The 18,540-nt window shown below is 42.8% G+C and overlaps 2 protein-coding genes across 3 annotated transcripts in view; both read left to right on the forward strand.

The window, feature by feature from the left end:
• The window catches only part of pld2 (phospholipase D2), a 29,774-nt gene extending 23,426 nt beyond the window's left edge, over window positions 1-6,348 (forward strand). Inside the window, exons 19-24 of the mRNA XM_088321159.1 lie at window positions 22-135; window positions 1,751-1,797; window positions 2,059-2,193; window positions 3,897-4,050; window positions 4,148-4,265; window positions 5,343-6,348. Of these exons, the coding sequence (XP_088177285.1) occupies window positions 22-135; window positions 1,751-1,797; window positions 2,059-2,193; window positions 3,897-4,050; window positions 4,148-4,265; window positions 5,343-5,567 (793 nt within the window). The 3' untranslated portion in view covers window positions 5,568-6,348. The remainder of the gene's footprint in view (window positions 1-21; window positions 136-1,750; window positions 1,798-2,058; window positions 2,194-3,896; window positions 4,051-4,147; window positions 4,266-5,342) is intronic.
• A 3,954-nt stretch (window positions 6,349-10,302) lies between these two features.
• mink1 (misshapen-like kinase 1) overlaps window positions 10,303-18,540 on the forward strand; it is a 50,013-nt gene continuing 41,775 nt past the window's right edge. For both annotated transcript variants that reach the window (XM_088321608.1, XM_088321609.1), the window contains exon 1: window positions 10,303-11,338. In XM_088321608.1, the coding sequence (XP_088177734.1) occupies window positions 11,282-11,338 (57 nt within the window). In that variant the 5' untranslated portion in view covers window positions 10,303-11,281. The remainder of the gene's footprint in view (window positions 11,339-18,540) is intronic.

Raw genomic sequence — 18,540 nt, forward strand, 5'->3', positions numbered from 1 at the left:
ATTTTTCATTTCTTTTTGCAGAGAACAGAAGAAATATCGAGTGTTTGTGGTGATTCCTCTCCTACCTGGATTTGAGGGGGACATCACTACCGGAGGAGGCAATGCCATCCAGGCCATTCTTCATTTTACATACAGGTAAGAGTTGTCTTTCTTACCGGCTATATGTCCGTCTGCACGTTCAAAAAATGACTTTAAAAACAATTCAAATGAGGTCAAAATTTGATGTTTTCTACTTGGATCAAATTTGTTTTGTGAAAAATAACCGAATTTTGCTGGTTGCTTCAAACAAAATGGCAGTTTTTTTATGAGTTGGTTCAGTAATATGAAAATTGAATCGTAGAGTTTCCAGTTCGTCCGTGCAAAATCTGTTTTGAGGTCCTTGTTGTTTTTTTCTTTTACTTTTTCAAGGGATGATTTGTTGTTTTGTATTAGGAAGGAACCATTTTTGTTCAAACAACTACGTTTTGGGGGTTTTCTAAACAAAACGACTGAATTATTGGAGTTTCTTGTGCAAATTAAAGCAGGAATTTGGTGACATCAACCTAAAAAGCGAAACGGACTGCTCGAACATATTGTTCATTTTTGATATACTTTTCATTTTTATTTTATTTACCCAAAGATCCGTCTTATGAAATAGATATTTCAAAAAATTGATGGATTGATGTTTTGCTTTAAAAAATATTATTACAATTTATGAGGATTTTCATAACCTTAAAGAGACAGTGTGTCAGGAACAGGATCAGGACCCAAATGCGTGACGTTTCTCACACAAGCCTTTTATTTTACGGGAAATGGGGAGTCGTGCACGTTAGGCAGCGGTCTGGCAGCAGTCTGGAAACACAGGAAGCCAGAGACCGGCGAGATCAATTCCAACTGGCCGAGCAGATATCAGACAGATGGGGTCGATACCGGAAAGGACGGGACGGACAGGATTGATATCAAAACAGGGTATCGAAATTAAACAGGACAAATTAGATGGGAACGAAACTGGAAACCGGTATTAAACAGGACAAAATAAACGGGAACCATACCGGCATCCCCTGATCTAAGACCTACATGAGGGCAAATAATACACAGATATTGTCAAGATAAAATTTAGGTTATTCATATGCTATAGAATAAAAGTGTGTTTTAAGCTTAGATTGAAACATTTCCACTGAGATTGCTGATCCAATCTAAAGGGGAAGAGCATTCCACAGCACTGGGGCCCGAATGGAGAACGCTCTCCAAGTAGACCAGCAAAGGCTCCGGACCAGAACATAGGGGGAATAGAAATCTGAACGATATGAGGGAGCAAGTCCATGTAGGATTTGTATATTACCAACAGAACCTTAAAATAACATCTTAAAGCTAACAGGGAGCCAATGCAGGTGAGCTCAAATATGGGTCATGTGATCAAACTTTCTTGTCTTAGTTAAAGCCTGGCTGCAGCATTTTGTACCAGCTGAAGTCTATTGATTTTGGACTTCGGGATACCGGAGAGTAGGGCATTGCGGTCATCGAGACGGGATGAATTATAATCTCCGCATCCGACTGAGACAGGATAGGACAAATTTTAGCGATGTTGCCAAGATGGAAAAAAGCTCTTCGAGTCATATTCTTAACGTGTGTTTGAAGGGACAGATCGGGGTCAAATATGACACCTACATTTTTGACTGAGTCACTCTGGCTGATGTGACATTTGTCAATGTTCACAGCAGTTTTCTCCAAATACTAAGAAATCCCTTTGAATCTCTCGTTCATGTCATAGGACTATTTGCCGAGGAGAACAGTCCATCCTCTCGAGACTCAGCGAACGTGAGTCTTCTCGCCTCGTCGTGCTCTGATTTCTCGAACCCATCTCCGATCATCAAACGGCACCCGTCTGCTCGTAACCTTCCGTTTCTTTCTTTCGTTTTGTGTCTTTTTGTGCCTTTAAACCGAGGCCTCCATCTTGGAAAACTACCCGGTCTGTCTCCGTTTTCATTCTTCACCCGCTTGACATTCATTCTCAATACCGTATGAGTTCTGTTCGATCGAGATGGCAAAGACTGAAGGTGCGTTTGTTTTGCTTCCCAGTGGAAGACCGCTGGACGGAGTACATTACAATCTGCGGCCTGAGAACAATGGCGGAGCTCTCCCAGTCGCTCGTCACCGAGCTCATATATGTTCATAGCAAGACGCTCATTGCAGATGACCGCTGCTATATCATTGGTAAGTCTCCGTCTGCAAGGGTAGTCGCACTTTTCTATTGACCTTAATTCAACTTTATTGTCAAATACGCTATATACACAACATACAGCACAGATGAAATGACTTCCTCTTTCCCACGTGCAAACATGCAATAAATAGGGCACACCACTAATGACAAATAACAGCAAGGTCAGCTAAAGAAAAGTCAATATTCATATAAAAGAATAAAGATATACTAGACAATTCCCGAGGCAATTGTGAGAGTTGTGATGGATCTGGAAGAGGATGGTAGAAAACCGGTAGCGTTGAGTTGGTTGCATTATGAGTTAGCATAAGGATTTTAACTCATTGTGATGCATCTGTAATTTTTATCTTGGCGGCTCTGCATAATTTGTTAACATGTAGCCGTTAGCAGGCTACTATTAGCATAATTTTTAAGCACGGAGCAGTTAGCATTTAGCCCTTAGCATCACTTTTTAGCATGAACCCATAGCATAACTCATTAGCATGTACCCGTTAGCATAATTGGTTAACATGTAGCCGTTAGCATTAGCATCATTTTTTTGCATGAAGCAGTTAGCATTTAGCAGTTAGCCACTTTTTAGCATGTCTCCATTAGCATAACTCGTTAACCTGTAACCACTCATCACCGACAGTGTTTACAGCTAGCATGAGTAAGCATAGCATCAGCCTGTCAAAGCTAATACTTGGGCACTGTTGGCAATGCGTTGTGCCTGGCGAAGCCATCACAACTAATAAGGTTTCAAATAAAAAATGTGCGATCCCGGATACAAGTGGTTTCCTCCTGAGAAGCTCAGTCATCCGGGAGGGACTCTGTGTAGAGCCACTGCTCCTCCGCATTGAGAGGAGCCAGTTGAAGTGGCTCGGGCATCGGATAAGGATGCCTCCTGGACGCCTCCCTCGGGAGGTGTTCCGGGCACGTCCCACTGGCAGGAGCGTGACCCAGGACTCGCTGGAGAGACTATGTCTCTCGGCTGGCTTGGGAACGCCTCGGGATCTCGTCGGATGAGCTGGAGGAGGTGGCTGGGGATTGGTACTCCTGGGCTTCCCTTTTAAGGCTGTTGCCCCAGCGCCCCAACCCCAGATAAGCGGAACATAATGGATGGATAAAAAATGTATAGCCGGAATCTAAAAAGAACAGTTTTACATTGATTTGTCAGAAGGCAGAGGGGTAGGATAGGGTAGGGCAGGGAGAGAGTTCAGAGTCCTGGCAGCTTGATGGAAGAACCTGTCCTTGGGCCTGCTGGTTCTGCCTCCGAGACACTTCAGTCTGTTTCCTGACGGCAGGAAGTTGAAGAGACTGCGTGAAGGATGTGTGGGTGGGTTCCGCTGTTCTTATGATTTATTGCAGAGTCTTTGGGCAGGACACAGTAGAGGCGCCATAGCACAAGGTGATGCAGTTGGCCAGGAAGGTCTGGATGCTGCCTCCATAGAATGAGAACATGATAGGTGGGGGTCACTTGCTCTCCTGAGTTTGTGGAGAAAGTACAGACAATGATTGGATTTTGGGGATGTGATGTTATGGCTCCAGGACAGGTCCTCGCTGATATGCACACCCAGGAACTTGATAGTCCACCGCAGTACCGTTGATCGTGACGAGAATCTACTAAATTGTTCCATAGAAGTTGTCTGATTGACGAGATGATCTTTATGGAAATCCTTTGAAGCTTCACCTACGTCACTTTGCTGCATTTTGACCGCAGGATCGGCAAACATCAACGATCGCAGCATGCTGGGAAGCCGGGACAGCGAGCTGGCGGTCTTCGTGGAAGATGAAGAGAGGATCCCGTCCGTTATGGGAGGGGAAGAGTACCAAGCCGGACCCCTGACACTTGCTCTGCGAAAAGAGTGCTTCAGGTCAGATAGCTTCAGGGATTCGTCTTAAACTGAATCACAATTCCAATTTAAGAGCATTGGTTTTTGTTTTGCCAACCCACGTTTGACTTTAATTTAGTGTTCTCGTCGGAGCTGCGTCGAACCCAAGCATCAACGTTGACGATCCGATCAGTGATGAGCTTTTCTTCGTGATGTGGAATTCTGCTGCCAAACAGAATGCCATTATTTACAACAAGGTAGGACCTTTCTTCTATATTGTAGTGTGGACCGTTTACTGGGAGGATGCCAAACTATCATGAATTGACAGTTGTTACCTTTTTATCAAATCAATTGTTTTTGTAACCTTTTTTTAATTTTTGAATATACGGTTACGTTTCTTTGATTTCTTTTGTTTTTCCTTTACACTTTGGTTACATGATGTACTGTAATCCCTTCTTCTCCTGGCTCTTTGCAACCTAAATTCAATCCGGGATCAAATATATTTCAAGATCCATTATCCTGGATTACAAATTTCTGTGAGTGAGGACCAACAGAGCACCATTTTGTCAGGCCTAGCGACAATTGTTTGCTATTTTGTTCATTAAAAAGTAAACTACACTCACACGGCGAAAATCCGTTATCCCTGATCACATATTGCTGCGAGCGTGAACTGGCAGAGTACACTTCTGTCGGGTTTGGCAGCTCTTTTATGCCGTTACTCTATTTCAGACTAAAATAAACTGCACTTGTGTGTTTGCGATCCATTATCCCCAATCCAGTTTTGTGAGAACAGGCAGATGGCACTTTTGTCAAAAAGGAGTTCTGTTTTGTTTTGTCTAAAATGAAATGCACGGTTGTAGCCGTGATCCATAATACGCAGTCGAGTTATGGCTGAGATCAGGGACTGGCTGGGCGCATTTTTTCGGTTTTTGGCTGCCATAGTGGCCTGCCCAAAATGAACTGCACTGTTTTGGCCAGGATTCATTATCTCCAGTCTCTAAGAGCTGGGTCTAAGAGAGCAAAGTTGTGTCATGTGGCAGCTCATTTTTTCCCGTTCTTTTTGCCTAAATAAACAGCACCCTTGCGGCCGTGATTCATTATTGCCGATGGACTTCTGCTGGAAGCAGAAGCCGGCAGAACGTATGTTAAAAATGGGATGGTTACATAGCGGATCCTATATCGCGAGGGGTTTTGTTCCCTATTAGCTGCAATCGATGAGGGAATACAGTCTGTTGTTTTTTTTAATCTTATACTGTGATATCATGATTTCTGATTTGTTTTCTCACCTCTCACCCACATGATCTTGTCTGCCCATCTCTGGTGCGTTGGTACAGGTGTTCTGCTGCCTCCCCTGTAATTCTGTGCACAATTTGCAAGAACTGAAGGAGTACACCAGCAAAGAGCGCATGATTGACACAGACCCCGAAAAAGCCAGGGAGGAGCTTAAGGCCGTCCAAGGACTGCTGGTCCACTTCCCCTTGAAGTTCTTGTGTGAAGAAAACCTGCTGCCTCCATTGAACACCAGGGAGGGCATTGCCCCTGTCGGGCTGTGGACATAGCTCCGGTCGGACTGTTCGGATGACGAGTTAACTCTCGACCACGGCTAAGGTTTCCAACCGAATCCCAGGTAATGCCAGCAGTGAGGTATACTGACCACAGGAACACAGATCTCTTTGAAATCGTAGGCCAGTTCATCTCGTTTCCTCAATTGCACAATTGATATCTAATGATTTAGATAGACACTACTGTACATTTATCAGAGGGGTCTTCCCTGTTTTTTGTTCCTTCTTCCTCTCTCTCCCTCTGAGGCTTCACCTCTCGCTGCAGTTCCAGCAAATCTGTCAGAAAATGTGTGGTTGTTATGGCGACGGATCCAAGGAAATGGCAGAACCGAGAAATAGACCGGGTGATACAAACGAGAATAGAATGCGTGCTCTCATCCAAGTGTAGACGTAGGAAGACATTTGTCTGGATACTATTGACATTTTTCATGAACACTGACCACTACTGAACAGCTTGTAGTTTACAAGCTTCCGTAATCACAAAACTTGCAGTAAATATGTAGAATGTACTATTGATCATAACACTGTTAGATAGTTGCATGATAACTTTCTATGTCTGTAGTGAAACGTGTGGCAGCAGAAGTGTGATATAAAATCACACGTGAAGCCAGTGAAAGCCTGTTATTTTTAGATGACTAGTCTGGAAGCCTCTTGCTGCAAGACAAATGAAATTCCAGTTTTCAGACACTCGCATTTAAACAGACTATGCAGTCATTGAGGCTTGAGGCAAATTGTGCGTCTCATTTAGATAGATGTCTAGATAGATAGATAGATGTCTAGATAGGTAGATGGATAGATACTTAGATGTCTAGATAGATAGATAGATAGATGTCTAAATACATAGATAGATACTTTATTCATCCCCGTAGGGAAATTCGGACTTCCAGCAGTATCCTTGTGTTGTTTATTAACAGGATGGCCTCGGGGTGCTGTGTTGTAGTTTAGCAACAGCAAAGTGGATGATGTCACACGCTAGTCCAAAAGTTCGACGTCCCTGCGGCAGATGGAAATCTTTGTGCCCAGGGATACACCACCTCGTGTTAGCGAGTCCACTTCCTCTCCGCTTCCCGCAGGCTTTCGTGTCTCTGTCTAACGGCGCTGAAGCCGGGTAGCTCCGGATAGCTCCAGTTAGCTCCGGATGGCTCCACGTTAGCGTCCGGGATGCTAGATGTGAGCCACGTTTCCGTAAAACACAGCAAACTGCACTCCCTGTAAGCTTTGATGTTATTCACCAACACAGCCAGTTCGTCGGTCTTATTTGGTAGAGAGTTCCCATTTCCCATAATTACGGACGGTACCGAAGAATTATAACGCCGCTAGCCGGTTAGCCTTAGCTCCGGCTCTGCATCCACGATAGGGCCCCCTCATCACGCCGGCGCGAGATTTCTTCAGGGCAAGGAGTCGATTCTTCGAATAAACACATTTTTGTGCGTTAAAACCCATAACCAGAGGATAGAAAGTGTCATTGTCAAACAGGACAAAAACACGGAAGATAGAAGCAGACACTTAAAACAAAAAATCCCAAAAAGAGCGAAATAACACGGAGCTGCTGGAAAGACTGTCGTTTGAAAATGGACAATGACTCTCATGTTTTTTAGACCTTTGCTACCGTGGCATCCATTTTTCATTGCTCCATGTTAGTAGCAACCTTAAATTCCTTGTTTGAACAGACAATGTTTGTAAAAATCTGGTTGTGCGCAAACGTCTACCTGCCAGCAGTGTCGGAAAGACTGCATTATGAAGTGCCTGAATCATTACCACCAGAAATACTAATCCACACCCACGGATGGCGCTCTTTGTGAAAGAAGCGGTACCGGGTATAGTGCGTTTACTTATCTTCTTTATATCACAGCATTGATATATGGACAAGTGACCTTATCAAATGTTTTCTATGATGATTATTTTGTTGCACTAACCACTTACTAGATTTTAACAATGCATTGTAAAAATGTATCTCCTTGTTAAACATGTACTGTAGATTTATCCATTACCTGATGAAATGTGTCACTAATGCTCAGGGTTTAAAATGATATTGTTTAACCGAATAAACCAATATTCTACTTGTAAAATGTTTTGAGTGTTGAGGGCATTCCAATATTTCACTAAGCATCCTTTAAATTGTGTCACAAAATGTAAAAGGTACATTTTTGTGAACCAACAAAATGTTAAAAAAAAAAAAAGGGTGATTAACAGCTGTGGGAATCATCCATTATTTATTGACGGATTTTGGTCATTTAAAGGGACAGTTTGTATTATTTACCACCTCTTAGTGTTAAAAAAAGGAACTTGATTGTCACGGTTGCCATGGTGCCCAATTGGCCCCGCCCGCGTGGCGCCAACAGCCACTCGTTGACAGATTGGCTTCCCTTCTGTTTAAGCACAGTGCTCTTACTCTCCCTTTGTCAGTCCGTCAACGAACCTCTGCCCCGCAAGACGTGGGTTTTGACTCGGTCCTGGTTCCTGTTGGTGTTTCCTGTGCGGTATTGTTCCTGTTTATTTTGTCCTGTTTAATATCCGTATCCAGTTTCGTTCCCGTCTAGTTTGTCCTGTTTAATTTCAATATCCTGTTTTGATATCAATCCTGTCTGTCCTGTCCGGTATCGACCCCATCCGTCCGATATCTGCTTAGGCAATTGGTATCAATTTTGTCGTCCTCTGGCTTCCTGTCATTCCATGCCAGCCTGCTGCCTAACGTGCATGACATCAGTAATCATGACAAAATCATTTGCATAACTACTTTTGAAGTAACGGTCATTTTAAAATGTTGATCTGTCTGCAATCATTTGTTTTAAGAATAAATCACCGTCGCTTACCTCTTTCTGCTCTTAAAAAGGCCTCTAGCATGTCACTGTGATGGCATTTTCATTAGTAGCTCAGAGGTAGAGCGCTCGCCTTGGGGCAGGGAAGTTGCAGGTTCTATTTCCGGTTTTCCCAGGTTAAATGTTGAAATGTCCTTGACCAAGACACTGAATCCTTAATGCCCCAAATAAGCAGGTGCCTTGCAAGGCTGATGCCGCTATCGGTGTGTGAGTAAATGGGTAAGTGTGAAGTCAAGTCAAGTCCTGTTTATTTGTTTGGCTCTTAATGAAATGAAATGAAATGAAATGATCTGCATTTCTATAGCGCTTTTCAAGTCAATGACTTCCCAAAGCGCTTTACATTGTGCTTCACATTTCCCAATAGCGGCCGTGATCTGTGCAGCCATGTAAGGCGCTAACCTGCTTATTGGGGGTATTGGGTATTGGGGGTTCAGTGTCTTACCCAAGGACACTTCGGCATGTAACACGGACAAGCCGGGATTCGAACTGGGATCCCTTAATCCTAAAACGATCGCTCTACCTCCTGAGCTACTGCCGCCACAAAGAGGTCTCAAAGGGCTACACAGACCAAAGACTATTGCAAACTACAGACTATTATGACACCATCCCATCATCTAAAACCTACCTAAGGGCAAATAATAGACACTTTATCAACATAAAATACAGGTTATTCATGCACTATAGAATAGAAGTGTGTTTTAAGCTTCGATTTAAACATTCCCACGCAAGAAGATGAGTGACATCCATTTTTTTTAAGCTGTAAGAGGCAGACCTCCAAATTTCCACAGTTTAGTGTGGCAGATTCCTCCATCGGAAGATAGAGTTGAGTGTCATCTGCGTAGCAATGGAAACTTATATTATACTCGCGTATAATTTCACCTCATGGAAGTGTAACGACCCTCAATTATGCGCGACACAAGGTTTCACAGTCACTCGGTTTATTGCCTGCATTCAGTAAACAAAACAATACAAAAGTCAGGGGCATCTGTTCACGACTGCAATAATCTTCAGCGCGATGCAAATTAGCCGAAGCTACGGCAAGCAGACAACATGCGAGCACAATAATAGTGAAACTTTAATAATAACAATGAAAATAACTTTCCCACTTACCTGCATTCAGTAAACAAAACAATACAAAAGTCAGGGCATCTGTTCACGACTGCAATCATCTAAAACATTAAAGATACAAAAAACGGGTCATCACTCAACAGGACGCACCTCGTGGCGTGTTTGCATCAAAACATGTTGCATCGTCGTTTCAAGCTGTATTACTTTACTTCTTATTTAGTGCTTTTTTAATATACATCATTTAGCACAACTTATATATCTTTATATACAAAAATAATTTGTGAAAGCAGCTCCTATATCAAGCAAAATATGCATTTTTTTATCCAACTGATATTGGGCACATCTTACCTTCAGCGCGATGCTATTTAGCTGAAGCTACGGCAAGCGCCGAAGCCCATAAAGTGCCAATCGAAAAAGAGAGTCGCAGACGCCCATGACTTATCAATTGAATGAGGTACCGGAATATTAACAGTAGTACAACAAAAACACAGATTTTGTGAGAATTCAAAAAAACATTCAAAACAATCAATTTTCAACTCTGTTACACCAGCATGTCAATGCTGAGAAGAAGGGGGCCAAGTACTGAACCCTGCGGAACACCACAGGTAACACGAAAGGGCTCAGATGTCATTTCACCCTATTTAACACAGTGAAGTACATTTTTATAGCGCTTGGGGAGGTCTTCGATGCATTAAAAAGCTCTCTCTATATATATTTATACTCGAATCCAATTTTTGTCTACTTTCCCCACCTCTGCACCCGATCACGTCAGTAAACCAGGAAAAGCCAATTCATTTCGGTGACGTCACGTTACCATTTGTCCCCGCTCACTCGCCGTAGCCACCCTCAGAGAAGTTGAGGATTCGTCAAATGGCCAGGAAGGCTGCGATCCAACAGGCTGCTCGTGGGAGGGGGCGTTTGGACCAAAACCAGCAAAACATGGCCAAATAACAAACACGCTCTTCACATCGAGAGCGGGGCCCAATTCTGCCTTCTCACCCGGATCGCGGAGCCGCTAACTTTGAAGAGTCGAAGGCCCGCTTTGGAGGAGCTGTTGCGGGGGCTGCTTCCGAACGCACCGCCCGCCCTGCGTTCCTGTTTTTCCCCCCGGAGAGGTTGGCACCGCTGGGCGAGACTCTCACGACCGAAAAATGGAAGAAAAACCAAAGTTGATTCCATTTCCAACTCTTTAGCTCACAGTCCCGTCTTAGCCGCGTTAGCCAAAGCCGCTCGAATCGCGCCCACCTGTCTCGAATTGGACCTTGAAATTTCAGTTGATTTCGGAAGATAAGCCGCACCGAAAGACAATTGCATCATTCCTAGAGGGGAAATGTACTTTTCTGGTGGCATAGCAGTTTAAAAGGCGTTTTCTGCGGGGCTGAAGAACTACGGCGCCATCATACGCCTTCAAAACACTGCGTATCTTTTTTTCCTGTAGTCCGTCATCGTCAAGAACACATTTTGGGTGGAATTCCTTCCATGGCAACGCTTTTTAGGATGTTATTCGGAATCGATCGAGCAAGGTGTTCGACGGTGGACTGCTAGGGGAAAACGTGCACCCGCGGCTTATTTGCAGTCAAAGTTTGTTCTATTAAGTCTTCTTAATCAGCTCGATCGAATTGTGATTTATGATTTGCATTCGACGAGAGTTGTCCGATCGAAACCGCGATGTGTTGGCTAATCTGAGCGCCGCGGGAATTTGATCACATTGCGGAGGTTCGAGATCCCCCAAAAGGTGCCACCGTCGCACCCTTCCAAGTGCTCCCCGCGAAGACGCACTCAAACCCTGGCTAACTTGTGAAGAAGCTCAGGTTTTGGCCAGCCATGTCTGAAAACGCCCCCACGCGAAGCTTGGACGACATCGATCTGGCAGCTCTGAGGGTGAGTTAACGCAAGTCCTGCGTCAAAAGTCCTCTTGTACTTGATTCTGTTTTCGGGCGCGTTACTGAAAGATAATTCATTTAAAAAGTAACTCTATAAGCCCCTGGATGACTGACACCCAAAAGGTGCGCGTTACTCTCAAAGTATCTCGTTACACATTACCGTAAATACTCGCATTGAAGCGGACTACCTGAAACTATTTAAAAGTAGCCACATAACAGTAGAAATAAATGAAAATGTGTACACTAACCAGCAGTAAAGCCTTTATATTTCTTCATCTTGAGAGCTCTTAGCCAAGACACTCCATATCCATTTTGTCTATGAGCTACAAACCACTCAGATTTCCTCCCCCATTGCTTAGTACTCACCAAGACGTTTTCTTTACTATTGTATTGCTAAAATAATTTTATAGACTATTTACAAACGGTATATTCTGTGCTTATGTTTGATTTCCCCTTGGTTTGTGGTAACTGTAAAAGCCCTACCCCCTCCCTCACAGGCCGCCTACCATTTGTCTCTGGTAACCAAATTGTGCATTTAAGCTGAATCCCCCCAACCCCCCAATTGCAGTATTTTCTTGTATAGTTATAAATACAGCTTACGTGCAAGTATATACGGTAGGGAGAATATCACTCAAGATAAATTCTTGTACTCTCTGCTTGATATGGTGCCACTGTTATGAAATGAAATGAAATGATCTGCCTTTCTCTAGCGCTTTTCAAGTCAATGACTTCCCAAAGCGCTTTACATTGTGCTCCACATTTCCCAATAGCGGCCTTGCAGCCATGTAAGGCGCTAACCTGCTTATTGGGGGTATTAGGGGTTCAGTGTCTTACCCAAGGACACTTCCGCATGTAGCACGGACGAGCCGGGATTCGAACTGGGATCCCTTGATCCCAAGACGAGCGCTCTACCTCCCGAGCTACTAACTAATCGATAAGATCCATTACAATTGATCTTTAAAAGCATCGGCAGATAAATAGATCGATTTGTTGTATCACATGACTTATGATCCACTAAGAACGTTAAATCAATGCAAGTAAGAGTGCACATAATTCGCTTGCGGCACTGAGATATGTAATACCACTTTGGTCCGGCAGATGGCACCAAGACCGTTTTTATCAAAATGTTATCATCCATATATGGAGCGCCATGTTTAATCTTATTGTAAATACAGACGCTGCCCTACTTACGAACGATCGTTGGTAAGTTGAATTTGTTCGTAAATTGCTTCAGTGCTATATTTTGTATGTTTTAGGCTTGTATAAGTAACCTGTATTGTTTTCTACTAAAAAAAACATTTTTTTAAATAATATGCTCTATAAAGATAAATAAAATTGACTTTAACTTACTTTTGGAAGATGTGCTTCAAGAGGTCCTCCTCTGTGGTAAAAAGCGATCCGACCATTTTCTCAACCGCATCAAGCTTTCTTATTCCACTTTCGTTTCAAGAGAAACGGCTTGCCTCTTACTTACACTTTACATCCATCATATTGAATGGATGCACCAGATATTAAACAATAAAAACGTTTTTAGCGCGATAGCGATACAGTACACGTTATGATTATACACGAACCAGGAAGTAGAATCCGGATTTCTTCTTCAGGATAGATGCTGGGTGACCTCTCACAGCGCCACCACATCAGATTCAGATTCAGATTCAGATTTACTTTATTGTCATTCGTGTACACGTGTATACAGAACGAAATGTCGATACATCTGACCCGCACAGTTTCTTTGAACGTCAGCCGGGATAGATAAGATTAACCATGTCTTCGTCAGAATTTTAGCGCAGCAGTTCGTCATCTCGCGGTTCGATGCCTCTTCCAGTTGTTAAATGGTCCAGTTTATTGTCCAGAGAGCGAATGTTAGAGGGGTTAGCCTTTAGCCTAGCTGTTAGCCCGGCCCGCTTCGTCGAGGGGTTAGCCTTGACATGCTGGTAGCGGTGGAAAGAAGCACTACAGTAATGTCCTGTGCTTTGATAAAGATGCACACAATACAAAATCCAACTTACAGCAATGTCCGGATATTTTCCGACGTCCCGAAAAAATGTTCGTATCTACTGTTTTTCGTTACTCGTTTTTCGTAAGTAGTGGAGAGTCTGTTGATGCCAATGAGAAGACTGCATTGTCTGTACCCCCGAAAAGTTTTCCTTAAAATTTGAAATTTTTGCAACCATACACACATGTCGTTTTTGTAAATTGCCACTCTAAAAACGAAACTCAACATATAAATCTTCTCTCACTCTGTTCCAACTCGTACTCCCACTGTTTTGGGTCAACGATGCACACCCATCCTGTGGTGATCTGGGAATGACGTAAACTGGAAAGGGGTCTATAAAACTGCATGGAATTTCAAAATAGAGTTCGACCCTTGGGATACAAGATGAATCCATTCTGAGGTAGGGGATCGCTAGGTGAGAGTGCATTATAGCAGTAGAAAGAGACAAAAATTAAAATCACAAAATAGTGGATCATAGATACTACTTATGTGTAATATACCTGCCTGTGATTAAATGACATATATATATATGCATGTAAAGCCCATGCTTAAGTCTAGGCCTGCGGGCCGGATGTGGCCAGCGAAAACGTTTTCTACGGCCCCTCAGATTTTCTTGTATCATCGACTAAGAACTGTGTATATTTTCACTGTTCTCTAAGAATTTTTTCGTCTTCAAGGAGTAGATTTTCTTCACTCTTGTTTGATTGCAGTTATATTAGAAATATTTGTCTTCAGTGAATGATAGAAACTTGCTGTTATTTTTTGAATTAAAAGTAAATTTAGCCCATTTTGCCAAAACAGACTACTAATGGTGCCTGAATAAATTAAAGTTCTTATAATTGTGTTTATATCAAGCAAGTTGAAAAATGACAATTTTACCTACCATTGGTGTGACCTGACCTGAGCTGGTACAGTTGAGTTAGTGGGTGGATGCAGAGAGGGGAGGAGACAGCAGATTGAAATTAAACTATTTGTAAAACTTTTACTTGCAAGTATTGTCATGCCCTTAGAAGACTTGGACTTCTTACGTATTTTCTATTCTCAACAATCGTCTCGGTCACTGATGCCTAGTGAGTGTTTGACGTGTGTGGCTTCTTCACATATCTTTATTATCGCAAGCTCTATTTCCATTGTTATCATATTTTGCTTTTCACTGCAAGTCTTGGGACCCAGAGCTAATAAATGGAGTATAAACGATACAGTATTGTATCCACGACGTGCAGCGTCATCACGAAACACGAGATTCTGAACTGATCGAAGAGCTAGATATGCGTTTTGGGAGGGAATTTTGCCAATAGCATATTGGCATTTTCACGATGCCGTAGCGATAACCGATAGCAAACCAGCATTTTGTATGACATCAAGCAATAGCAGACGGGCTTCTCGGAGACATAACTCGTCGTATGCACGAATACTGCAGTTTGAATTTTGTAGATAATTGATTGTTGTTATCATATAGTTGGAAAATACCTTAAAGAGGGGTCAAAAAGCATCTTATTCCACACTGTAATGTGAAAACTTCGTATGGTGGGGTTTACTGTATTTGATGATATAAAAGCAATTTGTCTTAAAAATGCATTTACATTTGTCATATATTAGTATCAACTGTTAGGGCTAACTTAGTACATTTCATTTTTTTCCCCAGCCGTCTCTAAAATCGAATATCAATATTCAGACTAAATTGCCTATGAATTAGTCCTGTGCCTCTTAGTTTGTGTCTAAGAGCTGATGTTAAGTCATCAACTACACAAAAGAGAAATATTCATGCTGTTCTTCATGAAACGATAATACTTGTAATTGTATGACTAAAATATAGCTTCTCTTTAATAGGAAGCTCACATTTGCATGCTCATGACAGCAATTAAAGTGACCTCGCAAAGCATGAGAGTGAATTGATTTCATGTCATTCTCATGTGGGCATATTTGCATCCCATCAGGGAATTTCTTTCATAAGAACGTGACAACTAGCTAAGGAGTTATTTTCGTCTGAGAACAGATTCAAAATGAAATGAAATGATCTGCATTTAAATAGCACTTTTCAAGTCAAGACTTCCCAAAGCGCTTTACAATGGGCTTCACATTTCCCAATAGCGGCCGTGCAGCCATGTAAGGCGCTACCCTGCTCAATGGGGGTATTGGGGGTTCAGTGTCTTACCCAAGGACACTTCCACCTGTAACACAGAGGAGTCAGGATTCGAACTGCAATCTCTCTACCTCCTGAGCCACTGCCGCCCCATTCATTTGTGTAATTCAACCCAAAGGATTTCCGAAAATAGGATTTTGTATCGACTACCGTCGGTCCAACGATGGCATTCTGATTAAAATGATGGGAGATACGAAGGAAAATCCACCTGTTTATTAGCCTTCTCTGGGGGCAGCCATTTTGAGAGCCGCTCGCTGAAGCTTAAGAGTTTTGCTGTTGCCTAATGTGGATCCAAAAAAAGTAGATATTCATTTTTTTCATGTTGTACAAAAACAAGATGTGTTTTGATGATTAGGGGGATTGCAAGCTAACGTTCTTCAGAAATATTTTTGGTTTGACTTTCAATTTGGGTATTTAAATAATTCAGCTGCGCTATGTTCTCATCTCATCTCATTAGCCGTACCGCTTATCCTCATTAGGGTCGCGGGGGGGCTGGAGCCCATCCCAGCCATCTCCGGGCAGTGGGCAGGGGACACCCTGAACTGGTTGCCAGCCAATCGCAGGGCACACAGGGACAGACAACTCATTCGCTCATTCACACCTAGGGACAATTTGGACCGGCAAATTCACCTGAAACGCACAGGAAGTCTGGAGCTGGATTTGAACCCGCGACAGGTTCCCATGACATGAACTGTGCCGCACAAGCGCTAACCGCCGTGCCGCCGTGCTGCCCGCTGCGCCATGTTAACCTCTTCAATTCCTGTTACAACTTACTGTCTGAAAAGATAGCATGAGCAATGATTGTAATTATTCTGGAAGTTTTCTGTTGTTGTGATGTAGTAGCGGTGTCTGAAACTCGTGACACAAAGTTATCGGACAGCGGGGCAGACGACTCTGATAAGTTGCCTGCCCGGCCATAACGTTGCCTCCCGCATTTTTCACAACTTGAAACACAATAAGACGACTCATCGCGAAAAAAACCCTTGTTGCAAAGTATTAAGGATTGATCATCACAATATATAACGGAACAACACTTTAAAATGAAGTTTGTTATAAATCGATTTATAACATTCATTGCATGTATATGACATGTAGTCAACAAGCGAAGTATACATCCAACATGTCTGCCTCCTGAAGGAGACGCAGAAACAGAAACATTTTTGAAAGCGTGGTACGACAAGCACATCTAGTTGGATCCGGCCATCTCTGTCTGTCCCTCACCCCCTCATACACCCCCTCTGGAGGAAAACAAAGCCTATACAACAAGGACAGTACAAACATCTTCTTTGTTCCTTATCCCTTTGTTTTCCTTATATCCTCCCTGTAAAATATGGAACTGGTGTGCCACGTCCAATTTCGTTTATCACAATATATCCCATGTTGTAACAATGACAATAAAGGTATATTCTATTCTATTCTACATGGCTGTTTTTCATCTGCCATCAGTATGTACCTGTATTGACTCTTCTTCATTCATGCAATGTTTGCGTTGCGTCGTTTGCTACAAGCCACGTGAACTCCTCTTCCCACAATGCTCTTAATGTACGTTTACGTTTTTAGCGTCATACATTTTGTTAGCTTCTTTTGAATCGTTCTTCTGGGGCAGAGGTTTTGGCTCGATTCCTAACCACATATCCATTTTTCTTGTGTTCTCTGAGCGTCTACTTGGGAAAATGATATGCAAACGCATGACCTTATAACAATCAGGAAAGTCCGGAAGCAGGAAGTTATTAGATGCAGGCTTCTGATTGGCTGCTGAGTATGCAAAAATAACCAAACGAACCGAAATTCCGAAATTTCTAAACCAAACGAATATTTCGAAATCGGAACAAAGCAAACGTTTGATTTAAAAAAAAAAAAAAAAAATCTTTTGCTTTTTTTTTTTTCTTGATAAAGTTGTGGGTCACCCGGGCGGAAACGTTTTGTAAGTTGTCCGCCCGACGTAAAAGATGCACGCTCCGGGCGTCCGGGCAGACCTTATTTCAGACATTTCTATTTCTATCATCCGCATTCATTTATTTTTGTTGCTGTTGGATTATGCACAGTCAAATGACATTCATATTTAAAGCTCTTGGGTTAGTTTCACAAAGGAAGGTATGCAGAAGAGAATCTTTTGTTCTGTGATTGCAAATATTAACGAGACGTTGATTTAGTTTGGGGCGGCATTAGCTCCTGAGGTAGAGCACTTGTCAATCAAGAGGTCTCAGGTTCGATTCCTGGCTCCTCTGTGTTATATGTCGAAGTGTCCTTGGGCAAGACACTGAATCCCTAATGCCCCAATAAGCAGGTCGGCGCCTTGCATGGCTGACTCCCTATTGGTGTGTGAGTGTGTGTGTGAATGGGTAAGTGTGAAGCACATTGTAAAGCGCTTCAGGAGGTCTTCATTGACTTGAAAAGCAGACCATTTAGCATCTTGATTATCCTTATAACGTTTGGAGGCTGACTCCCTATTGGTGTGTGAGTGTGTATTTAAATGGGTAAGTGAAGCACATTGTAAAGCGCTTTGGGAGGTCTTCATTGACTTGAAAAGCGCTATAGAAATGCAGACCATTTAGCATTTAGTTTTAACAATGACATTCTGTTGATTTTCAAATGAATTAGCACGCTTAGTAAAGCGCTTCAAGAGATTTGCAATGATTGCAACTACCAGACCGGATATAAACCTGATCTGCAGAGAGCCGTGGGATTTCAACCTTGTTTGCATTTTGCGCTTTGCAATTCATTCGCCGCTCTCTGTGCTTCTCACACCGTTCCTTGAGCAGAACCGTACCCCTCCTCTTCCATCACTCCATTCCTTATCCTACACTTCGAGCCGGAGGTGGGCGTGTGGCGCCTCCGCCTTTGGCCACCCACTCCATCATTACATTATTTTCCTCGATTTTTCATCCTCGTCTCTCTCTCGAGCCGTCTACGGTTCCTCTCCTTGAGTCTGAACTGAACCTACATCATTTCATCACTCCGGAATGTTTTTCGTACCCCGAGTTGAATCCAGTTCTTTATCATTTTTCCAAATGAATGTTTGCTGTCACCAAGGAATTTCTCCCTGCAATGTCGGAGG

Source organism: Urocampus carinirostris, chromosome 17, assembly GCF_059441175.1.
Source record: "Urocampus carinirostris isolate Australia breed hairy pipefish chromosome 17, RoL_Ucar_1.0, whole genome shotgun sequence".
NCBI classification, from domain to species: domain Eukaryota; kingdom Metazoa; phylum Chordata; class Actinopteri; order Syngnathiformes; family Syngnathidae; genus Urocampus; species Urocampus carinirostris.